Raw genomic sequence first — 24,997 nt, 5'->3', positions numbered from 1 at the left:
CGGAAACGCGTAGGTCACATTCTCCTAATATTTGACATTGCCTTTTCATATTACGATAAAGTTTTATATATGAAAATGTGCGCAAAAACATGCACAATATAACAAAAATTATTGAAAAGGGTTGTAGCATTTCTCATTTTTTTTTATATTTGCATATAAAAAATTTTTTAACAAAAATTCGACATTCGGTCAACTTTAACTCGTTCGAAATGGTCAAAAACTGCATTTGTAAGCTAAAACTCTTACAGTATCGTAATATTCAATCATTTTCCTTCATTTTGAAACAAATTGCAAGTCCCTATAACAATATTTCGATTTATGGTGAATTTTTAAAAAAATTATTTTTTTACATCCGCGCCCTACGAATTCATGCATCATTTTGTGATAATATTTTCTCTGTGTTGCTTTTATTGTTTTACAATGTGTTATATATCAAAATGATTGAAATTTAGTGCACATTACAACGAAAAAAAAAGTAACTTGTTACCTCTAACCGTTTGGCGCACAGCGCGATTTGAATACAATTATATATGAAATTTCGTTTTTGCGCTATCATATATCGCATTATTTATATATGATAATGATAATTTTTTTCATTTCTGATGGTTGCATACTAAATTTCAAGCAATGACAAAAACAGGAGCCAAAAATGAACTCTTAATCTTGAAAACTAAGCGCGCTGTGATTTTTTGAAAAAAATATTTTTTCCGCTTACGCGCTCACTTTCAAACCCCTCCGGCACACGGGAGTCATTTTTTTATTTACCGCTCCGGCGTTTAAGGGTTAAGGGTTGTCATCGCAGGTGAAGAAACGTCAGTTACCAATCTTTCCTATTCTCTCTTTGTGTTTTTGTAATGTAACACCATTTTTTTTTAATCGGATGGGTATTGAAGGAAAGTGATGTCGGTATCTTTTTACCTCGAGGGACAACGTTTAAAATGTATCCCTACGCACTGAAAATAATTTCTTCGTCTGTGTTGATTACTGTTGAGGCAATAGGCACTTCCAGTCCCTGCTTTTGGCACGTTCATTAATGAAACACTGAAGCGTTATGTGGACTTGATTTATATAAAATGTATTTAGAACATTTAGAAACTGGCTTCTGTTATTTTGAGTTAATGTGTTTGAAATGTCTTCCTTTGTTTCGAAATTGACTTGGTTTTCAGCGCATCCGGTTATCCTGAAAAATATTCCGCTGTTCTGCAGCAGCTTCAACTGCATCTCCGTCATTCGTGACTTAATTGCTCATCTAATCTCTTACAGTGTAATACTGGTCTCGAATTAGAGGGAACAGTGTGGAAGGTTAAGCAAACTTTTCCGAAGACCATCGTATGGAACTCTTAGAGTGAAACTCGAAGGGAAACTCCGAAGTTTAGGTTTCCTCGTGAGTTCTGGTTATGAAATCACCACAGGCAGAAGTAAATTTTATATTTTGAATTTTTGAAGACTTCACTTACGTTCACAACTGGTGTGCAAATGACTCGATGAAATTCCGTCCATTGCAAGAACTTGTATTTTTGTGCTTAATATAAGCCGTATCCTGAATACTCTCGTGAGTATTTTTATATTATTCCTACTTATGTTTCTAGTAATCTTTCGAATAAAATGTGACGAAATCTACATAAGGAGAGTAACTTGTATTATCAAAAGTTTTCCAGTGGCCACTACTCCAAGAATCATCGAAATGTATACAAATGGGCAATTTGAAGCTTAGCATTTGAAAGCATATAAAACGATCCATGTGAAATATTCGTGACGAACTTCATATATAGTCTAGGCCTTAATTCCCTAGACCAAGATAATACAAATCACTGCTGGAATCACCGAGGTTTCCTAACGAAGTTGGACCAGTCAGTAACTATTCATTTCGACAGATTCCGGAGAGACAGGAATTACTCAACCTTGCAGGGCATAGGCGCTTGTTTTTCCCCGTTCTTCTTCAATCACTACCAACTGATCGAGTTTCAAAACCACGTTGAACTTAGGCGGTGATTAATTTGATGAAACACTTGGTTTCTGGGTCTCTTTAGACAGGACGACAGGATATCTGTCAGTCGTTGATGGCGTTCTTGCTCTTTGCGAGGTAAGGGCATTTGCTCCTCCTAGTTACGCCTGAGTTACCTCCAAACCGTTATGGTTGCAAAACGAAGGTGGATTAGCCAGAACCCATATACTTCGTCAGGGGTCTCTAGTCTGGTGAGAATCTTGACACCGTCGCTTTGGGGGAAGGGAGGCAGAAAATCAGTCGTTGGGGAAAGAGACTGGAAGTCTATTTTTCTCTACTTGTCTCTTTGCCCCACGCAGGACATTCAACTTTTCCAAAGGAAATCGGTCCAGTCAGAAGTCTGAACCTTTTACCTTCCCCAGGGCATTCTAAATGAATGAGAGGCATTTCACCTGGTCATTTTGACAATGGGTGACTGGAAATTCAGCTGCCTTTCCTGGTATCTCTACCAAAGCAGGGCAGGGACGGTTGCTTTCCAAGGGTCTCTGAAGGGTCGCTGACGAGGTCAGAGTACAGCTAGCCGCCACCAAAGTGACGACCTCAACATCCCTCACGATAATGACAGCTGACGTCTCTCCATCGGACGATCATTATTCTTCTGCAAGAAATATGAAAATCTTTATTTGCATGCTATATGTTTAGATGAGTTCTCTGCAAAAAATAAATAATAATAACGCATGTTTCACCGCAAATAACTGAACAACTGAGCGTCAGAACATTATTTGTTTTTAATATGTATGACAGACAGGCTATTCTGTAAAAATTTCAGGTTATATCAAAATATAACTTTCTGAAACATTATTAAATTTTTATGAGTCTAGTAAGGAAAAGAAAGTGTGTTATATTTTTCTGATTCTGATTCAGTTTCATATTATTCACACACACACACACACACACACACACACACACACACATATATATATATATATATATATATATATATATATATATATATATATATGTGTGTGTGTGTGTGTGTGTGTGTGTGTGTATGTGTGTGTGTATACAAATACCTGGAATTTTAGCAGGAAAGGATATAGAGCACCAAGAGAAGAAGGAAACGATTAGGAAAGAATAAGTGCAGACACTTAAGGACACAATCAAGTCACAACTTAACGCCAGAAATATGATGAAAGCCATAAACACAAGGGCATTGCCAGTAATCAGATACAGCGCAGGAGTAGTGGAGTGGTCGAAGGCTGAAATGCGCCGCGTAGACCAGAAAACTAGGAATCACATGAAAATACACAAAGCACTACACCCAGACACTATAGTACATAACACGAAAGGAAGGAGGGAGAAGGCTACTAAGCATAGAAGACTGCGTCATGGGAAGGACTGATATAAAATAGAAGACCCAGAAATATACAGACAGGAGAATGACAAACAACAGACAAATAGCACAACAAACCAATGCATGGACAGTATATGAGATGCTAAAGAACTGGCCAGCGATGAAACATGGCAAGGGTTATATAGGAGAGAACTCAAGAAGGAAACAAAAGGAATGCTAACTGCGGCACAAGACTAGGCCCTAAGAAACAGATATGTCCAAAGAACGATAAATGGGAATAATATCTCACCCATATGCAGGAAGCGTAATATGAAAAACGAGACCATACTCCACATAGCAAGCAAATGTCAGACACTTGCACAGAACCAGTACAAAAAAAAAAAAAGAGAGACATGTTTCAGTAGCAAAAGGCCTGCACTGGAGCCTGTGCAAGAAACACCAGCTACCTTGCAGTAATAAGTGGTCCGAATGCCAACCTGAGGGAGTGATAGACAACAATCAAGCAAAGATCCTCTGGGGCTATGGTATCAGAACAAATAGGTTGGTACGTGCCAATGGACCAGACGTGACGTTGATTGAAAAAAACAAGAAGAAAGTATCACTCATTGATGCCGTAACACCATGGGACACCAGAGTTGAAGAGAAAGAGAGGGGAAAAGATTGATACATATCAAGACCTGAAAATACAAATAAGAAGGTTATGGGATATGCCAGTTGAAATTGTACCAGTAATCATAGGAGCACTAGGCACGTTCCCAAGATCCCTGGAAAAACTAGATGCCGAAGTAGCTCCAGAACTCATGCAGAGGAATGTGCCCCTAGAAACAGCACACAGTGAGAAAAGTGATGGACTCCTAAGGGGGCAGGATGCAACCCGGACACCCACACTATAAATACCACCAGTCGAATAGGATGACTGATAGACAAAAGAAAAAAAAATAATGATAATGGAGAAACAAATCCACAGTTATGTATGGGTAAATTTATTTAAAAATAAATTCCTACAGAGAGCTTTCGAGATTCTGTTTGATTCCCACTTTCAATCGAACAGATTCCCGAAAACTCTCCGTAAAGATTTATCTCTAGAATATATGTACCCGTACATAGTAAATGTGGATTTGTCTCTCCATTTCAAGACTCATACTGCTATGAGTATTTCAAATAATAATAATAATAATAATAATAATAATAATAATAATAATAATAATAATAATAATAATAACTAGTAAAAAATACTCGAAGAAAGTGTGAGACGGGGAGACCCCTACCTATCGTACCTATGGAAACTGAACGTGCTTCTTGTGGGATTTCGTCACTTTGGGTTCTTCTGGGTCGGGCGTCGTCAGGGCGCTGTTCCCGTTGTGGGTTGTGTTGTTGTCGATGGTGAGCTCTTCCTGAAAGCGGAAGGATGTTCTATTAATAGGTTAAAGGAGATATGGGAATATTGGACCTTTAAAAGTTTAAGCTAAGATGCAATGCATCATTATACCCTAATACACTTCTCTGTGCATTTTAATAATTGACTTACATTTTTATTTATTCATTTGTTTATTTATTTATTTATTTATTATTCTTTCTTTTTCGGTAAGTGATCTCTTCTTTCTTTATTACCCTTTCCTTCCTGTTACTCCTTTCGAATATTCTTTGGAAGCTTGAATTTCAAGTCAGTGGGCCCCGTGGGTTTGTTCCATGTAAACAGGTTTCATCTTCTGAATAATCGTAATTACAATAATAATATACGAAGAGGCTAAGTTCGGATAATTTAATTTTTTGGCATCATTAAGAATTTAAGTTCACCGTCTAATCGAACTTTGCTATATAAAGGTGGGCATGGGCATTAAAGGACATTAAAAGAAAAACCCTAGTGTATCGCTTCAGTTTCAGTGAAACGGGTCTTTCTTTTGTTTATCTTTTACATTTCGTTTTCCGTTGGGTGTGAGCGAGATAAGAGCAGTAAGTTGCCCGCCTCATAGGTATTCACTTCGGCAACTGTAAGAATTAAACTATAACAAATAATGAAAATAAAGAATTTATCGTCGGTGGTTTCATTTCAATCTGAATTAGTGGATTAGTGGAGACCAACACTTTTTCATAACCATTTTTTTCCAGTTTATTTTGAAACTTAGTTATAAGTTTTAATATGTTTGCTCCACGTATCTCTGCGCAGCAACAAAATAATGCTAGAAATCACGAAATTTATAACTCGAAGTCGACGGTTCTTCTGCCTCACTCCAGTATCGGCATTACCGGAAATTCAGAAGCATATTTTTCTCCCTATCAGCGGCGGAGATTGAGATTTTGAGAACTAATCGGACGTCACATTCTGTTTATTCAACATCTAAGCTCCAAAACATCCTTCTGCCGCTTGCCATAACATTTTGTTGATTTATTGGAATTCCTTCCTATTTTCCATCAAACTTACGCATGCCAATCAATTACATAAAAAGCAACCAAGGTAAGAATTAATATAAGAAGTTGCGGTTGATACTCAAGTCATATATCATATCTATCTGTTATTATGTATTGAGGTTCTTACATATTAATCATATTTTTACGCTTGAAATGCCCAATAAATGTACGTTATGAAAGTTCCAAAAAATAGAGTAATGATAGCATTTGTCGATGCAGTTTTCATAATTTTTTTTTTGCTGAGAGGATTAAGTAAAATGTGTTTTAATTTACAACTTATCCCTGTTGTTTGCTTTTAGATAACAGTTTCAGTTTAAGGATTATAGCTTATTTATATGTATCTGTTTTTTTTTTTTTTTGCTTCTTTTTCACTTTTCCCTTTTCATTTTCTTTCATTTGCTGTGAAATATCTCTCTCTCTCTCTCTCTCTCTCTTGTTCTTCCTTCAAATCAATTTTTCTCTGGTTACCACACTATACCTCCACATAATAAAAAGATGTCTGATTGTATTAAAAAAAAAAGTGATTTAAAAGAGAAAAGTTTTACCCATCAGATAATCGCTTCAGTAATTTTATGACATATTTTTCAAGGTTCATTGACCGTGCTCAAATAATAACTGACATTTTAAAATTGCTATTTCATTTAAAAGATTTGTACAAAAAATTAATGAAATACAATAACTCGATAAAATGTGAAGAAAAGAATGATTATTCTTTTATCAAATGGTTCTGATTGATGATTTTACATAAATAGGTCAGAAAATTGTCCCCGTGAATAATATGATAAAATTAAAACTAATATATATATATATATATATATATATATATATATATATATGTGTATATATATATATATATATATGTGTGTGTGTGTGTGTGTGTGTGTGTGTGTGTGTTTGTGTTTGTGTTTGTGTGTGTGTGCATAATGTAGCACGAAAGTTCACGTGCTTGAACATCATAAAATCCACGTATGAAGGCGAGTGAAAACCGGGACTTGGAACAAGTACTTTCGTAGTTTATTCTACATTTTCAAGTTCACACTGAGTAAAACATTGTTTACAGAGCTTTATATAAAAAATTAAGTAGTGGTGGGCGGAGTTACAGTTTCTGTTTTCCAAACAGAAAGGACGGGGAATACTGTTTCCAGATTTCTTTTCTGATAGTCGTTGGCCTTGCAAATTATAGATAAATATTCCCAGTTAATGGCATGACTTTTCTTAGGCCAATGATATTGTTTGTTAGGCCTCTTGAAAGAGCATTTTTTTATTGGGAGCATCTCTTTTTCAATCCTTTTGATGTCTGGCCAATATAGATCTTATTACAATCTTTATAAGGGATGCTCTATACAGTATTGTTATACTCAAATACTAAATTAATATCAATATTTTTAAAAATTGCTATTGCAGATATAAAATTGGGGTGAAAAGATAGACCGAGAATATTCTTAGGTTCTGTATTAATTGTGATTGGATTGTAATATATCTTTTCCTTATTCTTACACAATTCCATAAAATATGAAGGATAACATAATGAATTTCCTATTTTGTCAATAATTTTAAACTCATCGTCCAAGAATTCAAAACAACACTTGGAGTTCTTAGAATTTGTGTAAGTCAGTGATATCTGTTTGGGATCTAACACAAATTTTATAAAAAGCTCTTTAGCCGCAACTAAACCAATTAGCGGACAAATGGCTGAAAATTGCCAAATGAAATTAAGTTTTTTTGACAGCAGATAACTTTGGCATTCACCAGAAATAATTAGTATATTTGAGAGATATATTTATCTAAAAGGTTAAAAGATTTCTGTTGTCATTCAGACACACATACTCGCTCCTGTGCACCTTATTGCATTTAAGCAACTATATTTGGATGCATGGAATTCACATACTTTTTCACACGCTCCTTTTGGAAAGGAAGATATAGTTATTCCCTTGCAAGGCGACGCCGTTATCATGTTCCCTTCTTAACATCAATTCATACTAAAACCTGTTTTAAAACATCAGCAGGACATTGTTTTTGTACAGATGACACACCTCTCATGATTTTGATTGTACCAGGAATTCTTAGGAGGGACTAAAAAAAAAATATGGAATACGGAGGCGGTGAGTAAGTTGATGAGGGCGTGGATGAGGAAAGTAAATTGGGGAATAAGAGTGACCCGATGATGACAGAAAAGGGGAAGAAGAAGATCAATTAGTCTTCGGCGATGTGAGGAAAACGTTGAACTGGGAGTCTCTTCTTGGATGGATGCCAGCGATAGGTCAACATACACTCTCTCTCTCTCTCTCTCTCTCTCTCTCTCTCTCTCTCTCTCTTCGTATTCCTCTGAGGAAGTCGTGCATGAATATGGGTGTCAGAGAGAAAACAAGAGAGTAAAATCGGGGACTAATTCAGAATGTCTTCTTTTCGTATATCTGTTGACCCCATCTAGGCAAAAATACACTTCATATTAATATAGTAACATGATAACAAAAATAGCTAAAAGGCGTCAATCCTTCGACTTCGCAAATGTAAAATGGTTAGAGACAAACAGAATATATATATATATATATATATATATATATATATATATATATATATATACTAGATATATATATATATATAAATACATATATATATCTATATATATATAATATATATATATATTATTACATAGATATGTATATATATATATAATATATATATATATATAGAGATATATATATATATACATGCATCCATATATGTATGATTATATGTATGTGCCTGTCTGTAAATATGACAGCCCAGAAGTATGACTTGCAGTTAAATGAAACTACTTTCTTTCACTAATAATAGATTATCTCTCTGTCTCCCTCTCTTTCTCTCTGTCTGTCTGTCTGTCTGTCTCTCTATCTCTCTCTGCTTTAAAGCTTTATTTCATACGTATTATTTAAGATTAATTGTATCTTTCCGGTGGCTGCAAAAACACTTCTCAATGACTGAGTTGCTCTGAAGCCAATTTAGTTTCAAATGTTTTCATCGACCGATTTTTCAAGGGGTATCGAAACCATCAGAGTTTTGGAGAGCCCTTGTGCATGAGGTCGAAAGCGATAGAAGAGACTTTAAGGATTATTAGAGTATAACTTTCCTTAGGATACCCAAGAGTTGTGTGTGGTAGGATATGGAATGAGACAATACAACAAATCGATAGGGAAGAGCTGTGTGACTGGAAAAAAAGGAAGAGATCTCGCGTGGGTGGACCCAGTTCTGTCTCGAACTCTTACACAAGAAGTTTGAAAGTATGTGGAAAATATCAGAGCGAAGCCGTGTCGTGATTGGTGAGGTCTCGAGAAAAGGTTTTGAGTGAATAAGTTTCTATGTTGGAAATAAACCGTATGTTGTGTTTTATGCAGGAAACCGATTCGCTTGGTGTAAAAATGGTGCTGTGTTTAGGATCTGTTATACTTCTTTGGCTGTGCAATGTCTTTATGGATGGAGTGGTGTGAGAAGTCAGAGAGAGTACAGTAGATGAATTGGCCGTGTTGCGGCAAAAGGAAATGAATAATGAAGAACTATGGGCGGTTTGACGTGTCCTGATGGTACATTATTCGTTGGAGATAGTAAAAAGAATCTTCATAAGCTAGAGAAAGAGTTGGAAAGGTTCGCAGGGAGAGCAAGTTGAGAGTAATTGTGAAAAGAACAAGATTATGAGGGTAACTGGGAACGAGAAAGGTGGAATAATGTGTGGAGAATGGTACAAATATGGCATTATTTCATTTATATTGGTACTTGGGAATGACCTTCAATGGGTAACGGGAGTTACAAGAATTAGGACGTCTCAAGGACTTGTTAGTCCATCCCAGGAGACATCGCGCGCTCACTTGTCTCTAGGAGGAGGTTTTGCTGTTCATTCAGTGTCCTCCTAATGATTTTGTCTAGCTTTCTTTTGAACACTTCCACACTGTTGCTCTTTACAACTTCTGGTGGCAGTTTATTCCATGTGTCACATATTTTGTATGTAAAGAAGTTCCCACAATGGGATGTGTTGTATCTCTTCAGTTCTAGTTTTCATCAATTATTTCTTGTCTGGTTATTGTTTAACGTAAATAATTTACTGTCTACTTTTGTTATGCATTTGAGTATTTTAAATGTTTCTATTAGTTGTCCTCGTAATCGTCGTATTTCTAAGCTATACACATTCAGGCTCTCTAGTCGTCTTCGGTAACTTATTTGCCTGATGGATGGAATTAACTTTGTGGCTCTTGCTTATACCCTTTCTAATCTATTTATGTCTTTTCTTAGTGTTGGTGACCAAAACTGTACTGCATACTCAAGATGAGGTCTAACTATTGATGTGTAGAGCTGCAGCACTGTTTCCTTGTTTCTGTATTTGAACTGCCTCTTTATGTATCCCACACTAGTTTCTGTGCCTTCTTTTCAGCTTTTATGCAGTTTTGTGGATTTTAAGTCCTTGGTAATAATGACTCCAAGGTCCTCTTCTGGTTCTAACTGTTTAAGAGGATTAGAAAAGAGGTGAATTACGTCACAGGTGAAGAAAGGAGGGTAGCAGATTTTAAGAGACCTGGAGTGTCATTGGAAGCTAAATTGCAGTTATATAAAGTGATAGTTTAGCTGATTCACATTTATGGGAATGAAGTTTGAATTTGAATGTCTTCTGTGAATAAAAAAAAGTTTGAAGCTTTTGATTGGTAATGTTTGTGATTATAATATGTGTCACTTAAGAAAAGGAACTGAAAGGGGGAGAAGTGTATAAAAGTGATAAAAAGGTTAATTTGAGTGACAAGATGGATCAGAGCGTATTCAGATGGTTTGTTCTTGTGTAAATAATGAGAATGGAACGCGACAGGTCGGGGGTGTTATGAAGGCGGAGAAAAAGAAGACCAAAGATGTAGCTAATGGATAAATGATACGAAAGAAGGAAGGGAAGAAAACAAGGTAAATCGCTCGGTGTCTTTAGGAGGGTTTATGTGTTTTTGATGATCCTTCTGTTTAGGTGTGTTAGGTGGATGATATTGTAAAATGCTTCCTAGCAGGGTTTGTCCACGATTCATCCTTATATATGCGTATATATACGTATATATATATGTGTGTGTGTAATCTGCTGGTCAATTTTTACCAGATACATATGGTCAGGTCGGCAACTTGACCTCGTTGTCATTATAGGACGCGGGGTCATTTCCTGCTAACGGATATCATAATTCCTTCATATTTCTTGCACTTAGATCCAAAGGCTTTGTAGAGACAAGCGTATTCAAAAAGCGCGAATAATTTGATAAGTTAAGAGGGCATTGTGGCTATTACAATTACTTTATATGTTTATATATATGCTATTATATATATAATATATATAATAATATAGTATATATATAGTAAAGAGTATATTTGAGTGAGATTTGGATTTAAGAGGAGATCAAGTTGTAATCAAGGTAAACTAAATTCTTAGGAAAATGTTTAGTTCTCAAGTCAAAACATTAACTAACAGCAAGAATAAGAGAAATAACAAAAAGCCAAGAACTACCATGATAACAAGGATGATAAGAAATTCTGTTTTCCCGGCCAAGGAAATAAAAAAAAAGGGGTTGGTGGGGGGGAAAGGCAGACACTAATGATCTTTCATTTCATGCTGAAGTGTTTCAGGAACGAGATAATTTTTCTTGTACTGAAAGTTTTTAGAGAGCAACGATTTATCTTGCGTTTCCTAGTTGTGGAGAGAGAGAGAGTAGAGAGGAGAAGAGAAGAGAGAGATAGAGAGAGAGATAGGAGAGAGAGAGAAAGAGTGAGAGAGAGAGATTTGTAGTAATTATGAGTTAGTGAATATATATATATATATATATATATATATATATATATATATATATATATATATATATATATATAGTTTCTATTTTTTTGGTTTTTTAATTTCACTACAGGACATACGCAGCAAATACCATGGCCCGGCCGGTTAATGATCTCCATACTATGCCGGGTTTGTTGGATAATATTATTTTCTTATCCTGATAGCCAACAGTAGTGAAAAAAAAGGTTGATAAATGCCGTTAGAGGGCATTTTCTCCCTTTCCTTGGTGCTCCTTTGCCTGCTGACATTTTATAACGTTGTTCTAAACCACTGATGCTACCAGGGGCAGCAGTATCCTGGTGGCAGCCATTTAGAAATAGACCATTCTGACGTACTTTTTCGTTCGCCATTTCGTGAGCATTCCTTACCTGGAAAGATTCTCAGGCCTTCACCCCTCTGTTTTACGATACTGTGTAATGGAATTTTAAGCCACTGGCAATTTGTAGGACTTCGACCCTCCGGTAGTACTGCTGTTGCGTTTCTATTCGTGGAACAGCGGAGAGAAAACTTGTTGTTTCAAATTAAAGAAGTTTTGTGCCGATGAAGCGAGGATTTGGAAGCTTTGTTGTGTGGGAAAGGCCGCAGAAAAGTAGATTTAACGAAGCAAGAGTGGACAGTTTTGTTACAGGTTTGGGGTAGCAAGAGCTGATTCCTTTTGATTTTAATGACGATGTCTGTTTCACAGCTGTTTGCTTTAGATAAAGAATTTTCCAGAACGTTGGTTTATTTGCCATAAACATCACCCTGTGAATTCGCTCAAGTGAAGACTAGAGAGCGGCCCCTCCCTGACAAAACGTCGATCCAAAGATATATGAGAAAATAATTAAGTGAAAGATTAATGGAATTAATGGATCTTCTGCTAAATAAGGCTTTCGCTACAGTATTTTCACAGCGAATGGCATACAGAATAATCCATTCATACTAAAAGTGAATGAAAAGTAAATTCCTATTCACTCGTTGATTTTTTTTTTTTTTTTCATTTTTTTAATGTCTTCAGCGAGATCTATAGCTTCCTTTCAGGTTAAGACACTCTGACCCTCCAACCCCCTTCTCTTATTCCCATCAGGCCTGAGCAAGAAAATTTATGGATATTGGGTTGCTTGACCTCTCTCTCTCTCTCTCTCTCTCTCACTATACACGCACACACACACTCACACACACACATACACACACACACACACATATATATATAGGCCTAACTAAGTAGACATAACTACTTATGCACTCGGCCTTGTCTTCTGGAACACCGTTGCATCCCTTCGCCTCTCATACCAGGCCACAAAGTCTGCTAGAATTGCCAATAATGCTTGCAATTTGATCGGGAGCCGTCCAATAATCCCTCACACAAGAATTCTTCAGTATCCTATGTCGGGATCGACAATTTATTAGAGGGGGCCGCTCTCTATACTTCACTGGCACAAATTCACGTGGTACAGTTTATGACAAATAAACAAATGGTATGAAAAATTCATTTCCGGGAACAAACAGCAGTAAAATGGAAGTTACTCATCAAATTCGTAATTCAATATCTCTTGTTGACTTCGAAGCTGCGTCTCCACAAGGGCGCGTCAAGCTACAACGCTTTCCACTCCTGCATCATTATGTCTGCCTTTCTCCCGTCTTTCCCATTCAACGGGGGAACTTCCAGAGCTTCGCTTCGTCGACCCAAAGCTTCGTTAACCTGAGACAACAGCTCTCCTTTGCGCTCTTTTCCCCAGTTCCGTTTTTCATTAACATTTTTCTCTGCATTTCCTTCCTCGTTGAACAACTTATTTCTCCTAAACTTCTTGCTTCCTCTCTGCACTTTTTTTATTTAACTTGCTTATTTTATTCTTTTATTTTCTTCTTGGCTACCCTATGTATCATTCGGTATAACTTTACAAGACCTCTTTTCATGCTGCTGCAACTCAGATAATTTCCTTTCCTTTCTTCAGAAAACTTCTCGTTTACTTGTACACACTCACGCACACGCGTGCGCGAACACACACGCATATTTATATATATACATGTATATGTAAGTCTATATACGTGTATATACATATACGTAAACATAAGCATACATTCATACAGTTTTCCTTTAAAAAATTGATTCAGTTAGCGAAAAGGATTGAAATCTCTTGCCAGCTTCATGCACCTGTACTGAAGGATCAACAGCTTTGACAGGCCACTTTCCATTCATTATAATAAACTGTTCATTTCTACCTTTCAGTCCTTGTCCCGCTTTCATTCTCAAAAGTTTTGAAAATCCGCCCACCCAGCACTTTCTAGACCTAACGCCGTTGTGTTGTTGGTTTCAAATCATCTATTCTTCATATATAATCGTAGATTCTGTCTGTCTGGCTGTTTTACGAGAAAGATCAATCATTTGCTTAAACAATAGGAGAAGAAGCGTAGAGAGAAGAACTTGAACATTCCACGACAGTAAATCATCTAACGGACTAAAACAATGATGATAAAATAAGTGAGAAGAGAAATAGAATTTTCAAACTGGTTCTCTTAAGTGCCATCACACATCACCAAAAACCTGTTAAAGATTTTCTTCCGATCCGATATTTGAAGAGGGACGCTCTCGGGAACCCCATAATGATCGGTCGACAATGAAATCCGAAAAAGAGGGTTGCGGTGGGTTCTTGGGGGAGAGAGAAGGCAGGGAGGTCCACAGCGATTGGGGGATTTTGCATAAAATTCTCTCAGTTGTTCGTCTAATGATGATGAGGAAAAATATTCCCAGTGACATGGATAGTCATCATCATCATCCTCGTTTTTTTTGGGGAGGGCCCCTTCCCCGTTCCTCTCTGTCCTCATTTTGGTTCGTCCTAGAATAACCTGTTCTTCTATGTGTTTTCAGTTCGCGAAGTTGAACAGCTTGGGTGACAATACACACACACACACACATACGCACACGCACACACATACACACACACACACACACACATATATATATATATTATATATATCATACATATATATATATATATATATATATATATATATATATATATATATATGAGAGAGAAAAAAAAATATTACATACCCAAGACGTCAATAAATGCTGACTGAATACAAAAGTATTTAGGATAATATATGATAACATTAACTGGGGGAAATATAACGATTTATTAATAAATTTTGCGAAGGGAAAGAGATGATTGAGTAATCAGTGGAAAACCGCGCTGATAAATGGGTAGGATGAATCAACGGAAAAAGATGAAAAGAACGAAACGATAATGGAATGGAAAGCCAATTTCATTAAGTGAAGACAAAGCGATAAACGGGAAAGATCGATACTGAAAGAAAAACATGACAATTAACAAAAACATATAATGATTTATGAAACAGGACCGTAAGATGGTGATGATTTCCATAATCAAGATAAACAGCAATGTTTAACTAAATTACGCGATGACTAGCGAAAAGCCATTATGCAGACAATAAGGGGGAAATGAACGTAAAAGGAAGGTAACGAAAACCACTTAAAATGAACGAAAGACAAAGAAAATCCAGTTTTGTCGCGGTGGCTCATCAACACCGCTCCCCATGAAATTTTTATTTTTATTGCACAATATTATTGTCTATTAGGACAACAATGGCTAATCAGGTTTAGTTATTTAGTCATTAACATTCATTATATTCAATAAGATTTTCCTTCACTTAATTGTTAGTTTTGAGATGGAAATATTACACCAAATAAAACCAGATGAATTCTTGTAATTACCAGACAGTTGCTGTTTCTTCTGTACTTTCTTCTCTGTTAGTGAGTATTTGTGACGAAACTTTGTTGTGTCTGTTGTTGTTGCTGCTGTTGCTGTAGCGAGTGTTGTAAGATTAGTCAGGCCTTCATCTAGGCTAGTCTTTATCACAACTCGGGTAAGAAAAGACGGTTTTCATTTAAACATGGTACCTGATTGGCTGGTAGAATTGGTCGGTATATTGCAGTAGCTCAAAATCGCACCCCCCCCCCCCCCCTCTCTCTCTCTCTCTCTCTCTCTCTCTCTCTCTCTCTCTCTCTCTCGCTGCGGTTTTTGACTAAAAAGCACATTTGATGCAGCCAAGTTAATCATTTGTTCATCCGTATCGTTACTTTTTTTTCGTTTGTTAATTAAAACCTCACAGCTTTGATTCCCTACGCTGTCTCTCTGTCTCGCTCACTCTTTCTCTCTCCTTCTCCTTAATAAAACCTTTTTTCTAGCTTATTTTATTCGTACCAAATGCTATAATTGATCTAATATTGTGCACTTTTTGTTTATTTGGCATATTTATTTTTTATGAATTGTTTGGGCTTCCATTTAATCTGTAATTAATTGCAACTCTTCTGTATCATCGGCAACTTTCTTTGTACTTTTTGGTCATTTAGGCTTTTTTGTAACACTTATGCATATGAATGCTAATTATAACTACGGTAATAATAACAGATGCCATTTTGTTCACCGAATATCATTCGTCGTCGAAAAACATACGTAGTGTGGAAGGTGTTGTAGCTTACTGAATCATATATATATATATATATATATATATATATATATATATATATATATATATATATGATATGTATATATCATATACATATATATATATATATATATATATATATATATAGTTTTTTTTGCCACGAAGGAAAAAATGAAAAAGCGAGATAGCCGAGTACTTTCGGTCCTGTTCGGACCCTTTACTAAAGGGTCCGAACAGGACCGAAAGTACTCGGCTATCTTGCTTTTTCATTTTTTCCTTCGTGGCAAAAAAACCTTTATTTATACATAGCAACACGTTTTATATACTTCGTGATCAAGTTATTAATATATATATATGTATATATATATATATATATATATATATATATATATATATATACACACACACGCACACACACACACACACACACACACACACACATATATATATATATATATATATATATATATATATATATATATATATATATAACCACCTTTTCTATTACACTCGTATGTGCTTCGGGCCCCAGTCAAATCTTACAAGAAGCCATTAGCGGCTAGTCGCCATGCAACTCGTAAAAGTTCACCCGTCTTGGTGACACATCCATTTTTTCCTTCTACCTGACCTGTTTCCCTCGTTACTGTACCATTCCGCCTCAGTAACTCTGTCATTCTAAATCGTTGACCCACGATAGCCTCCACTCTACCCCATTTTCCACACTTCTCTGTCGGCGTTCAATGACCTATTTCAGGTAGTTAATAAGGATTGGCGGTAGAAATAAAAGCATCCGAGGAGAATCACGCCGGCCCGAACCAAATATGACCGGCTCTTCTTTTAACTGGTATAAATATGGCCTGATCTGGCCTACCAAACTGTACTTTATCCTAGGCAGTTCCCGCGGTAGTATGCCCTGCATTACGCTCTAACCTGAACGGTACCACAATGTCTGGAAATGGAATCACGCCTTACGACTCGGCCCGGCCCACCGCAACCTCCAACCACTGTCTTGACGCTGACCCAGCTAGCCCTTCCCTGAAGCTGCTATACCTGCAACCCGGACTCTGCCCTGACGTCCGCCTGGAACGCCCCGCCGTGAGCCCATCTCAGAAGTTCCTATCCGACGCTGTCTGACGGAAAGCGACTGTTTGTCCTTTGGTGAATCCTCCAAGCGACCCACGTCCTTCCGCCAACACACTGGCCCTGACTACACCCGTCCTGTCCTCGGACTAAGGTAACTGAAATTGGAATTTACACTGTCGGCCCTTCCCTTCCTATTCCTAGCACTCATTCCCTGTTTCAACTGCTTTCTCCTATTCTCATTCCTTAACATTCCGTCTCCGTCACAGACCTGTGTGAATCTAAAATAATCATGAAATCGTTTGAAATACCTGATATTCATTTACGCTACCAACCCGCTATACGCATTGCAATAATGTAGAATAGAATTCGAGTAATTCGTATGCTTTGCACAATTACTTGTTTTAACTAGTCGTTGGACTTGTGTATCAACCTGACTACTTTGCAGATCCATGTAGCCTGCCGCATCGTGTGCCTTCTCCAATAGTTCAATAGTGCCACTCAATATACTCTGCCAGTGTCAATTTTGGATTGAATCCCAGGTTAATAGCGAGAGCAAAGTTTTGCTTACAGTGTTCCCCTGCAAAGTGTAAATCAATGGTGTTAGTCATATGTTCTAGATCCTCACTTTAAGTGTTCTTACTTGAAATTTGGTGGCACATTTCCTGTTGCCACAGAGTGCCACAGAGTCAAGTAGCGCTCTTGCATTCATATCTTCTGGATGACCTTATAGAGATAATAATTCATTAGTGAACAAAATTAATTTTACATTCAGTTCTTGCAAGTAATCTAGTGTTTTCTATAAAAGGGCTCTTTTACATTTTCTGTTCATAGCCCTACTTGCCCCGTGTAAGTTAGTTTCATCGTGTTTGCACAATATGTAGATTTAGATTTATTATAATGGTACAAATTTTGATATCTCAGATTTTCTTAAACGCCCAACACACAGCCTACATACACACACAACACACACAACACACACACACACACACACACACACACATATATATATATATATATATATATATATATATATATATACTCTAGCTGGCACAGAGGTAGATCCTTCAGTTACATTGCCCAACATTTTTTACATTCCGTATTTCACCCCATCTCACACCTAATTCCAATCGGGGCTTAACTTGGACTTGATGGGCATTGGGAGTGTCTCAATTCATCCCAATGACCTTGAAAACTGTGGATTAGAAAGAAGATTCTATTATCTGTAATTTTTTACATTTTATTTTTCAGCCCTTCTCACCCCCACTTCCTATCGGGGCTGAACTTGGACTTAAAGGGCATATCAGTGACCTCAAAAACTGTGGATTAGACACTAATATCTGTAGCTTTCAGTTATTCTTACATGTCATCACCTTCCCAAACCTTCTCACCACTCTCTCCTATAAGGGCTGAACTTGGACTTCAAGGGCTTCAGGAGTATCACTATTCATCTTAGCGACCTCAAAATGTGGATTAGATGCTGATATCTGTATATTTTTCATCTATACATGTCACCACCTTCCCACCCTTCTCAGCAACTCGGTCCCCCTTCATACTGGGGCTGAACTTGGACTTAATGTTCTTAAGGAGTGTCACTATTCATCTCTGCAACCTCAAAAACTATGGATTAGGCACTAATATCTACAGACCACTCACTTTCCACCCACATCTCACCCCACTTTTATCGGGGCTGAACTTGGACTTAAAGGACATTTTCTCATCAAGCTCGAAAACTATGGACTAGACACTAATATCCATCGTTTTTGGTTATTTTTACATGTCACCCCTTCCTACCCCTTTCTCACCCACCTTCCCCTCAGGTCTGAACTTACACTTGCAGGGCATCGGGAGCGTCACTATTCATTATAGTGACCATGAAAACTATAGATTAGACACTGATATCCGTCGTTTTCGATTATTTTTACATGTCACCTCCCTCCCACTCCCTTCTGGGAGTATTTGGGAGTAATACAATTCAGATTTGAGCCAAATCGGCCCAAAAATAAGAAAGTTACATTCTAGGGAGGTAGAAGTAATAACTTTTTAAGGGAGGTTGTATAGGTTTTTAGGAAAACATAATTTGCCTATGTTCTGACCCTATATTATCTTATTCTCTATGCCAAATTTCATACTGATCACTTCACTGGTGTAGTCGTCCACTTGGAACAGACAAACAAACAAACGTGTCTTCCCGTTTATATAATATATATAGTATATATATATATATATATATATATATATATATATATATATATATATATATATATTTTATATATATATATATATATATATATATATATATATATATATATATTATACTTTGAACAACAACCATGGGTCTGACCTCCCGGCAAGATAACAATCGAAAATTACGAATTGCTATTCTGCAATGCAGTGGAACTGTCTGGCTTGTCATTCATCCACTCGACAACTGCTGGCGGTCAATCTACTAACAGTGACAATGTTGGGTTAGTCTGTATACAGCATATATATATATATATATATATATATATATATATATATATATATATATATATATATATATATATATATATATATACATATATATATATTCCCAAGGAAACAAGGAAACGTCTTCTGGTAATTTAGCTAGATTACCAGAGGATATCTCCATTACTTTCTTGTGAATGTATCTCCCATGACTGCTGTTTTCCCGTTATTATATATATATATAATATATATATACCCTATATATATATATATATATATATATATATATATATATATATATATATATATATATATATATATATATATATATATACTACACCATATTATGTGTGTTCTGGAAATTATCTATCTATCCATCTTTTATATATAACGTCTATCAGAAACGGTTTTAGTGACATACTCATTTCATGTAATTTTTTATTTGGTTATTTAGTTGGAAAAGCTCAAACTTTAATTAGTTGTTTTGTGTAGTATTGAAACTGGTGTAATTCTAATTTCCTTTATTTCGTTTAGACACAGGATACCGGTCATATTAGCTTTCAAGCTACTCTCTCTCTCTCTCTCTCTCTCTCTCTCTCTCTCTCTCCACGTGTGCCTGATTTTCATTAATTTCAACTCCAATTAATTTTTTATTGAAGCAGATAAGTTAATTACTGCTTTTGAGACTGTATACGTGGTAATCCGTGCCTCATTAATTCCCACTAATTGCCATTATTACTTAGATATCTTGCTGGGATGGGACTGTTTACTTCGTTAATGATGTTGTTCTGTGTAACCTTTCTACTGAGTTACACTTGTGTAGGTCGTGTATTATAAGTATAGGAACTGTGTGTGTGTGTGTGCGCGCGCGGCGTGTATATATATATATATATATATATATATATATATATATATATATATATATATATATATATATATATATATATATATATATATATTCTGGATAAGCAAGTATTACATAGGCAGAATTTGTCAAGTGTGTAACATGAGATTTCAGACTAATTCAAGATGTCGTCTATACTAATCTATTCGCGTTCCGTACTTAATGATTATTCAGTGCAGGAACTCTGAAGGTTTGTTGTTATGTTGCCAAGATGTACTTGGACCATCAGCCAGAGCTGCTAGACAATGCTTATTAATTATTCGTATCGCATATCAATGCGTCTTATTATCTTTAATTGAGTCTTCCCGTGTCTCCAATCAAGAGGGAGATGACTGATTTAATTACTGCATCACCATAATTATGCTAATATGAATTACCCAATTATTTCTGTTGTCGCCATACATTTGTTTCATATTTTATTTTCGTCGTGGTATTGGTGACTTGCGAAGAGTGTTAATTATCACTTTTCGCACTTTCAAGACTAAGGGTGTTACTCAGTTATGTTACTGATAAACCACGGCTGGCAGTTCAACCCATTAAGTATAGGCGAGAAATATATTTTCTTTATTCCGTGGGTTCTTTTTGGATCCAGCACACGCAGAACCTGGAACAAAAACCAACACTCACACTCGCCATACTATTTCAGCTCTCATCCCAGTCTATCGTGCTACAAATCAACCCTTGAATACTAACCAAGCATCCAATATACTACTCTTGCACACTGCTTTCATCTTGCAGCCTTCAAAGGCCAAGCTACTCTTGTATTCTATTGGGCATCGCCTCAAGAACTCACCTTGTGGACAATAGACGGAGTCCTCCTGACGTGAGAGCTGGTTGAGAGCCCATTGATCAGAACTCCGTGTTCCAAGAATGTCACCGTCCGCCTGGTGCTCTCCAGTCCGCTATTCATGGTCGACTGTCGGCAATAACGGATCGTCGGTGGCTGTAGGATAAAGTATTCATTCTAACGGGCGTTGTAGAGCTGCTGTTGAGGGATATGTAACAAGTGCGTCAAAGTTATTAGTTATTAACAGGACAGGATATTAGGATTGGTGAAAATGCACTTCCAAAGGGATCATGGTTACTGGACATCACTGGTATCAAGAGAAAATGTACTTTATAAAAGATGGATAGACGCTTTCATTGAACATGGTGGATTCAAAGTGCTTCATAGTAAATAAGTGTTATTAACATTAGGAAAAAGTGTGCATTGTAGGTGGTACCTTTGATTTTTTACCTATTGCTGTGTGTGTATATATATATATATATATATATATATATATATATATATATATAGTATATGTATGTATATATATGTAGCAATAGGTAAAAAATCAAAGGTGCCACCTATAATGCACACTTTCTCCTAATGTTAATAACGCTCATTTACTATGAGTGTGAGTGTGTATGTGTATGTGCTTTCATGTTATATTTGCCTCAGTCCCTTTTCCCCCCTTTTCACACATGGCATCATATTCTGGAGAAGTTTGATTTGCAAATGAATGACCTTCTATGCTTTTTGTTCATGTGACGTTTTGTGCATTTTGAACATCAGTTAAAGCAACAATGAAAACAACCATTCTTCTCGGATTTTTTCGTGGCGGTTAAACCGAAAATTCAGACGCCAGCACAGTTTTTTTGTCTTTTACCAGATTGTTTGTAGAAAACTGGAAGTACTGTAAATCTAAATACTATATGGAGACAATAAAAAAGATAAAACAGAGGAAAGTAAAGAATGTGAAGTAAAAAGCAACAGAAATGGAAAGTCTTCAATATGTTTGTCCAGTCATAAAGTGCCAGCACAACGCACAAGCAAGACGTATTTCGCCTGGGGGAGAGAACATTCCAGTAGAGTCATTGTTTATCCGGAATTGGACACATCGCAAACTCATCTCAGAGTTATTTTAATGCTGAGAATTACCTGCCTGAGGCAACCTGCTTATGATACAAGAGCTTCACTGCAAGAAAAGTGAAGAAAAGCGCTAACGAACGACGCTTTCACTCAAGCTCTCATTTCGACCGAGGATTAATTGATTAACCTCTTCCTCTTTGGGCCGTCGATGCTTTTTACAAGGATCGAATAGCAGCAGTGTCAGGTATCGGCGTCCTTCATTTGAGGGACGTCAGGTGTGAGCTGGCTGAAATGCTGAACTTCAAATACGGAAAAGAAACAAAGGCAAAGCTCGCTAGATGAGAAGGATAAGAATAAGAGTAAAGAATATGAAGGCTATTAGAGTGAAATGACTAAAGACTAATATCAAGTGGAGATGACAGATAAAGAGACGAGGCAGATGATTAGAGGAATTACTCTAGAAATGGGGAAATCATCAGAGAAGAGCAAAATAGAGTGATAATGGAATGGAGGGGATAGGACAAAAGTAAAAAAAAAAGACAATGAAACTTAAAAATAAGGTGAAGTAACTGCTATGAAAAAAGTTTATGAAGGAGGGTCAAGGAGGGCCGCAAAAGTTAAGGCAATTGGAAAGAAGGTCATAAAGAAATGTTGGAGAGGGAGATGAAAAGAAGCCGATAAAAAGAGAAGAGGGAAAAGTCCAGTAGGGCATAAAACGAATGAGAGAGATCGCAAAGGAACAAAGAGATCGAGAAAGGGCTGGAGAACGACGAGGGGGAAGAAGAAAGATTCGGATGATGGAGTAGTTATCAAAATGGAGAGAAAGAGGGCGCGAAAAAGAGGAAAGGAAACCCTGGCCAAGAAAGAAATGGGTGACTGAATATTCAAAGAGGAATTAAAATAAATAAAGACACACATAACAAGACTGATTACTGAAGGGAGAAGCGTGGACGGGGTAGGAGGAGAGGAAGGAAGAAAAAGAAGAATGAGAGCAGAAAAATTGTTAAAAGTAGCGTGCGAACACAGTGGAAGACAACAAACGGAATTTGGGTAGCATGTAAAAGAATTATTATTATTATTAGTAGTAGTAGTAGTTGTAGTTGTAGTACTGGTCCGAAGGTACACTCATTCATCCATAAATGGTTATCGATAAAGAGGACACAAAATGATGAAAGGATTTCCAAGCCTTAGTATAAGAATATATCAATAATTATCCTCTTCCTTTCACTTAAACATACATTTCGAATCGGCAAGATAAGACGGTAAATTACATGCACTTAAGGGTACTTTTTAGGAAAAGTTATTAAATAACTGAACACCCAAAGAGCTGTCAAGAGGATCAGAGTTTACCGTAATGTGTGTCAGTCAACCTCATTTCAATAAAATTCAATAAAAGTCAACTATATGGTGGCTGTTGTTCTCGATAAATCAGTTTGCCTTGCTCTCTGAAAGCATTTAAAGACAGCTTATAACGAAATGTCGACTACAAGGAACACGAAGATAAAAATCGTAGTAAATCTGTTTAAAGTAAAACCTGAGGCCTGGCTTTGAAAATTTATCTTCCTGTTTTGGTTATATTAAGTATTCTACGTTTTTTCCGAATTTGCATATCAAAGGTCCGAAGGATACTGTTTTTTACCAAATATGTGGTGGCAAACCAAAAACACGGCCCAGAAGGAGCTACGACCTTATTCCATGAATTTCTCACTAAACAAAGAAAGATGCCATAAATATTTCAATATATATGTATATAAAATATATATACATATGTATTGAAATATTATTAGTGTGTATATTCTATATATATATATATATATATATATATATATATATATATATATATATATATATATATATATATATATATATATATATAAGCGAATACCACGGGAAATGATAGTCAGGAATCCAAGCGCTTTCGTCCTTATTCAGACATCGTCAAGGAGCTACTAAAGTACAAATTGGAGAGGAAGGCCTCAGGTAGAAACAAGATCAGGAATACCAGATGGTGCCAAACTTTTGTACAAAAAATTCCCCATTGAAACAAAATTTACTATCTTTGATACATAACCTTATGAGACTAATGAGATTTTCTACACTTAAGGGAATGTCATGACGCTCTAATTCCTCTTCCAAATATTCAAGTAAGTCATCTACAGGCACTTTTGTAAATAAAGAGACAACATCAAAACTAACCATATTAAAATCATAATTCAAATTTAAACTATTCAATTTGTTTATAAAATCAACATTGTTTTTAACATTCGTGTTAGAAATATTTCCTACCAAAGGAGTAAGAATTTTTACAAGCCATTTAGATAAATTATACGAAACTGAGCCCAAAAGTTTGGCATGGCCATGGGTAATCCCTTATCTCCTGTCCTTAGCAATATTTACATGGAATTTTTTGAGACAAAACTCTTACCAAGAATTTTGCCCCAAAAAGTTATTTGGTTTAGATACGTGGATGATATCTTCTGTATTTGGCCAGTTCACGAAAACCTCCAGGAATTCCTTAATAATCTCAATAATTTAGTCCCTTCTATAAAATTTACTGTAGAGGAAGAAAGAAATTGTAATTTGAATTTTCTTGATGTAACTGTCCATAGAAATGATAGAAATTTCACCTTTTCAGTCTTTCGAAAATCAACTAATATTGCCTCTTTTGTTCATTACTACTCCAATCACCATCAAAATGTTAAATTCTGTTTTTTCTGGGATGTTCCTAAGGG

At 36.3% G+C, this 24,997-nt stretch overlaps 1 protein-coding gene across 1 annotated transcript in view; it reads right to left on the bottom strand.

Moving 5' to 3' along the window:
- Window positions 1-207: 207 nt before the first annotated feature.
- The window catches only part of LOC135222196 (uncharacterized), a 208,696-nt gene continuing 183,906 nt past the window's right edge, over window positions 208-24,997 (bottom strand). The window contains exons 7-9 of the mRNA XM_064260347.1: window positions 21,207-21,356; window positions 4,577-4,693; window positions 208-2,603 (exon numbers count right to left, since the gene is read on the bottom strand). Of these exons, the coding sequence (XP_064116417.1) occupies window positions 4,577-4,693; window positions 21,207-21,356 (267 nt within the window). The 3' untranslated portion in view covers window positions 208-2,603. The remainder of the gene's footprint in view (window positions 2,604-4,576; window positions 4,694-21,206; window positions 21,357-24,997) is intronic.

This window comes from Macrobrachium nipponense, chromosome 3 (genome assembly GCF_015104395.2).
Source record: "Macrobrachium nipponense isolate FS-2020 chromosome 3, ASM1510439v2, whole genome shotgun sequence".
NCBI classification, from domain to species: Eukaryota; Metazoa; Arthropoda; class Malacostraca; order Decapoda; family Palaemonidae; genus Macrobrachium; species Macrobrachium nipponense.
The sequence above is the reverse complement of the archived record's forward strand: the minus strand, read 5'-3'. Positions and strand labels throughout refer to the sequence as shown.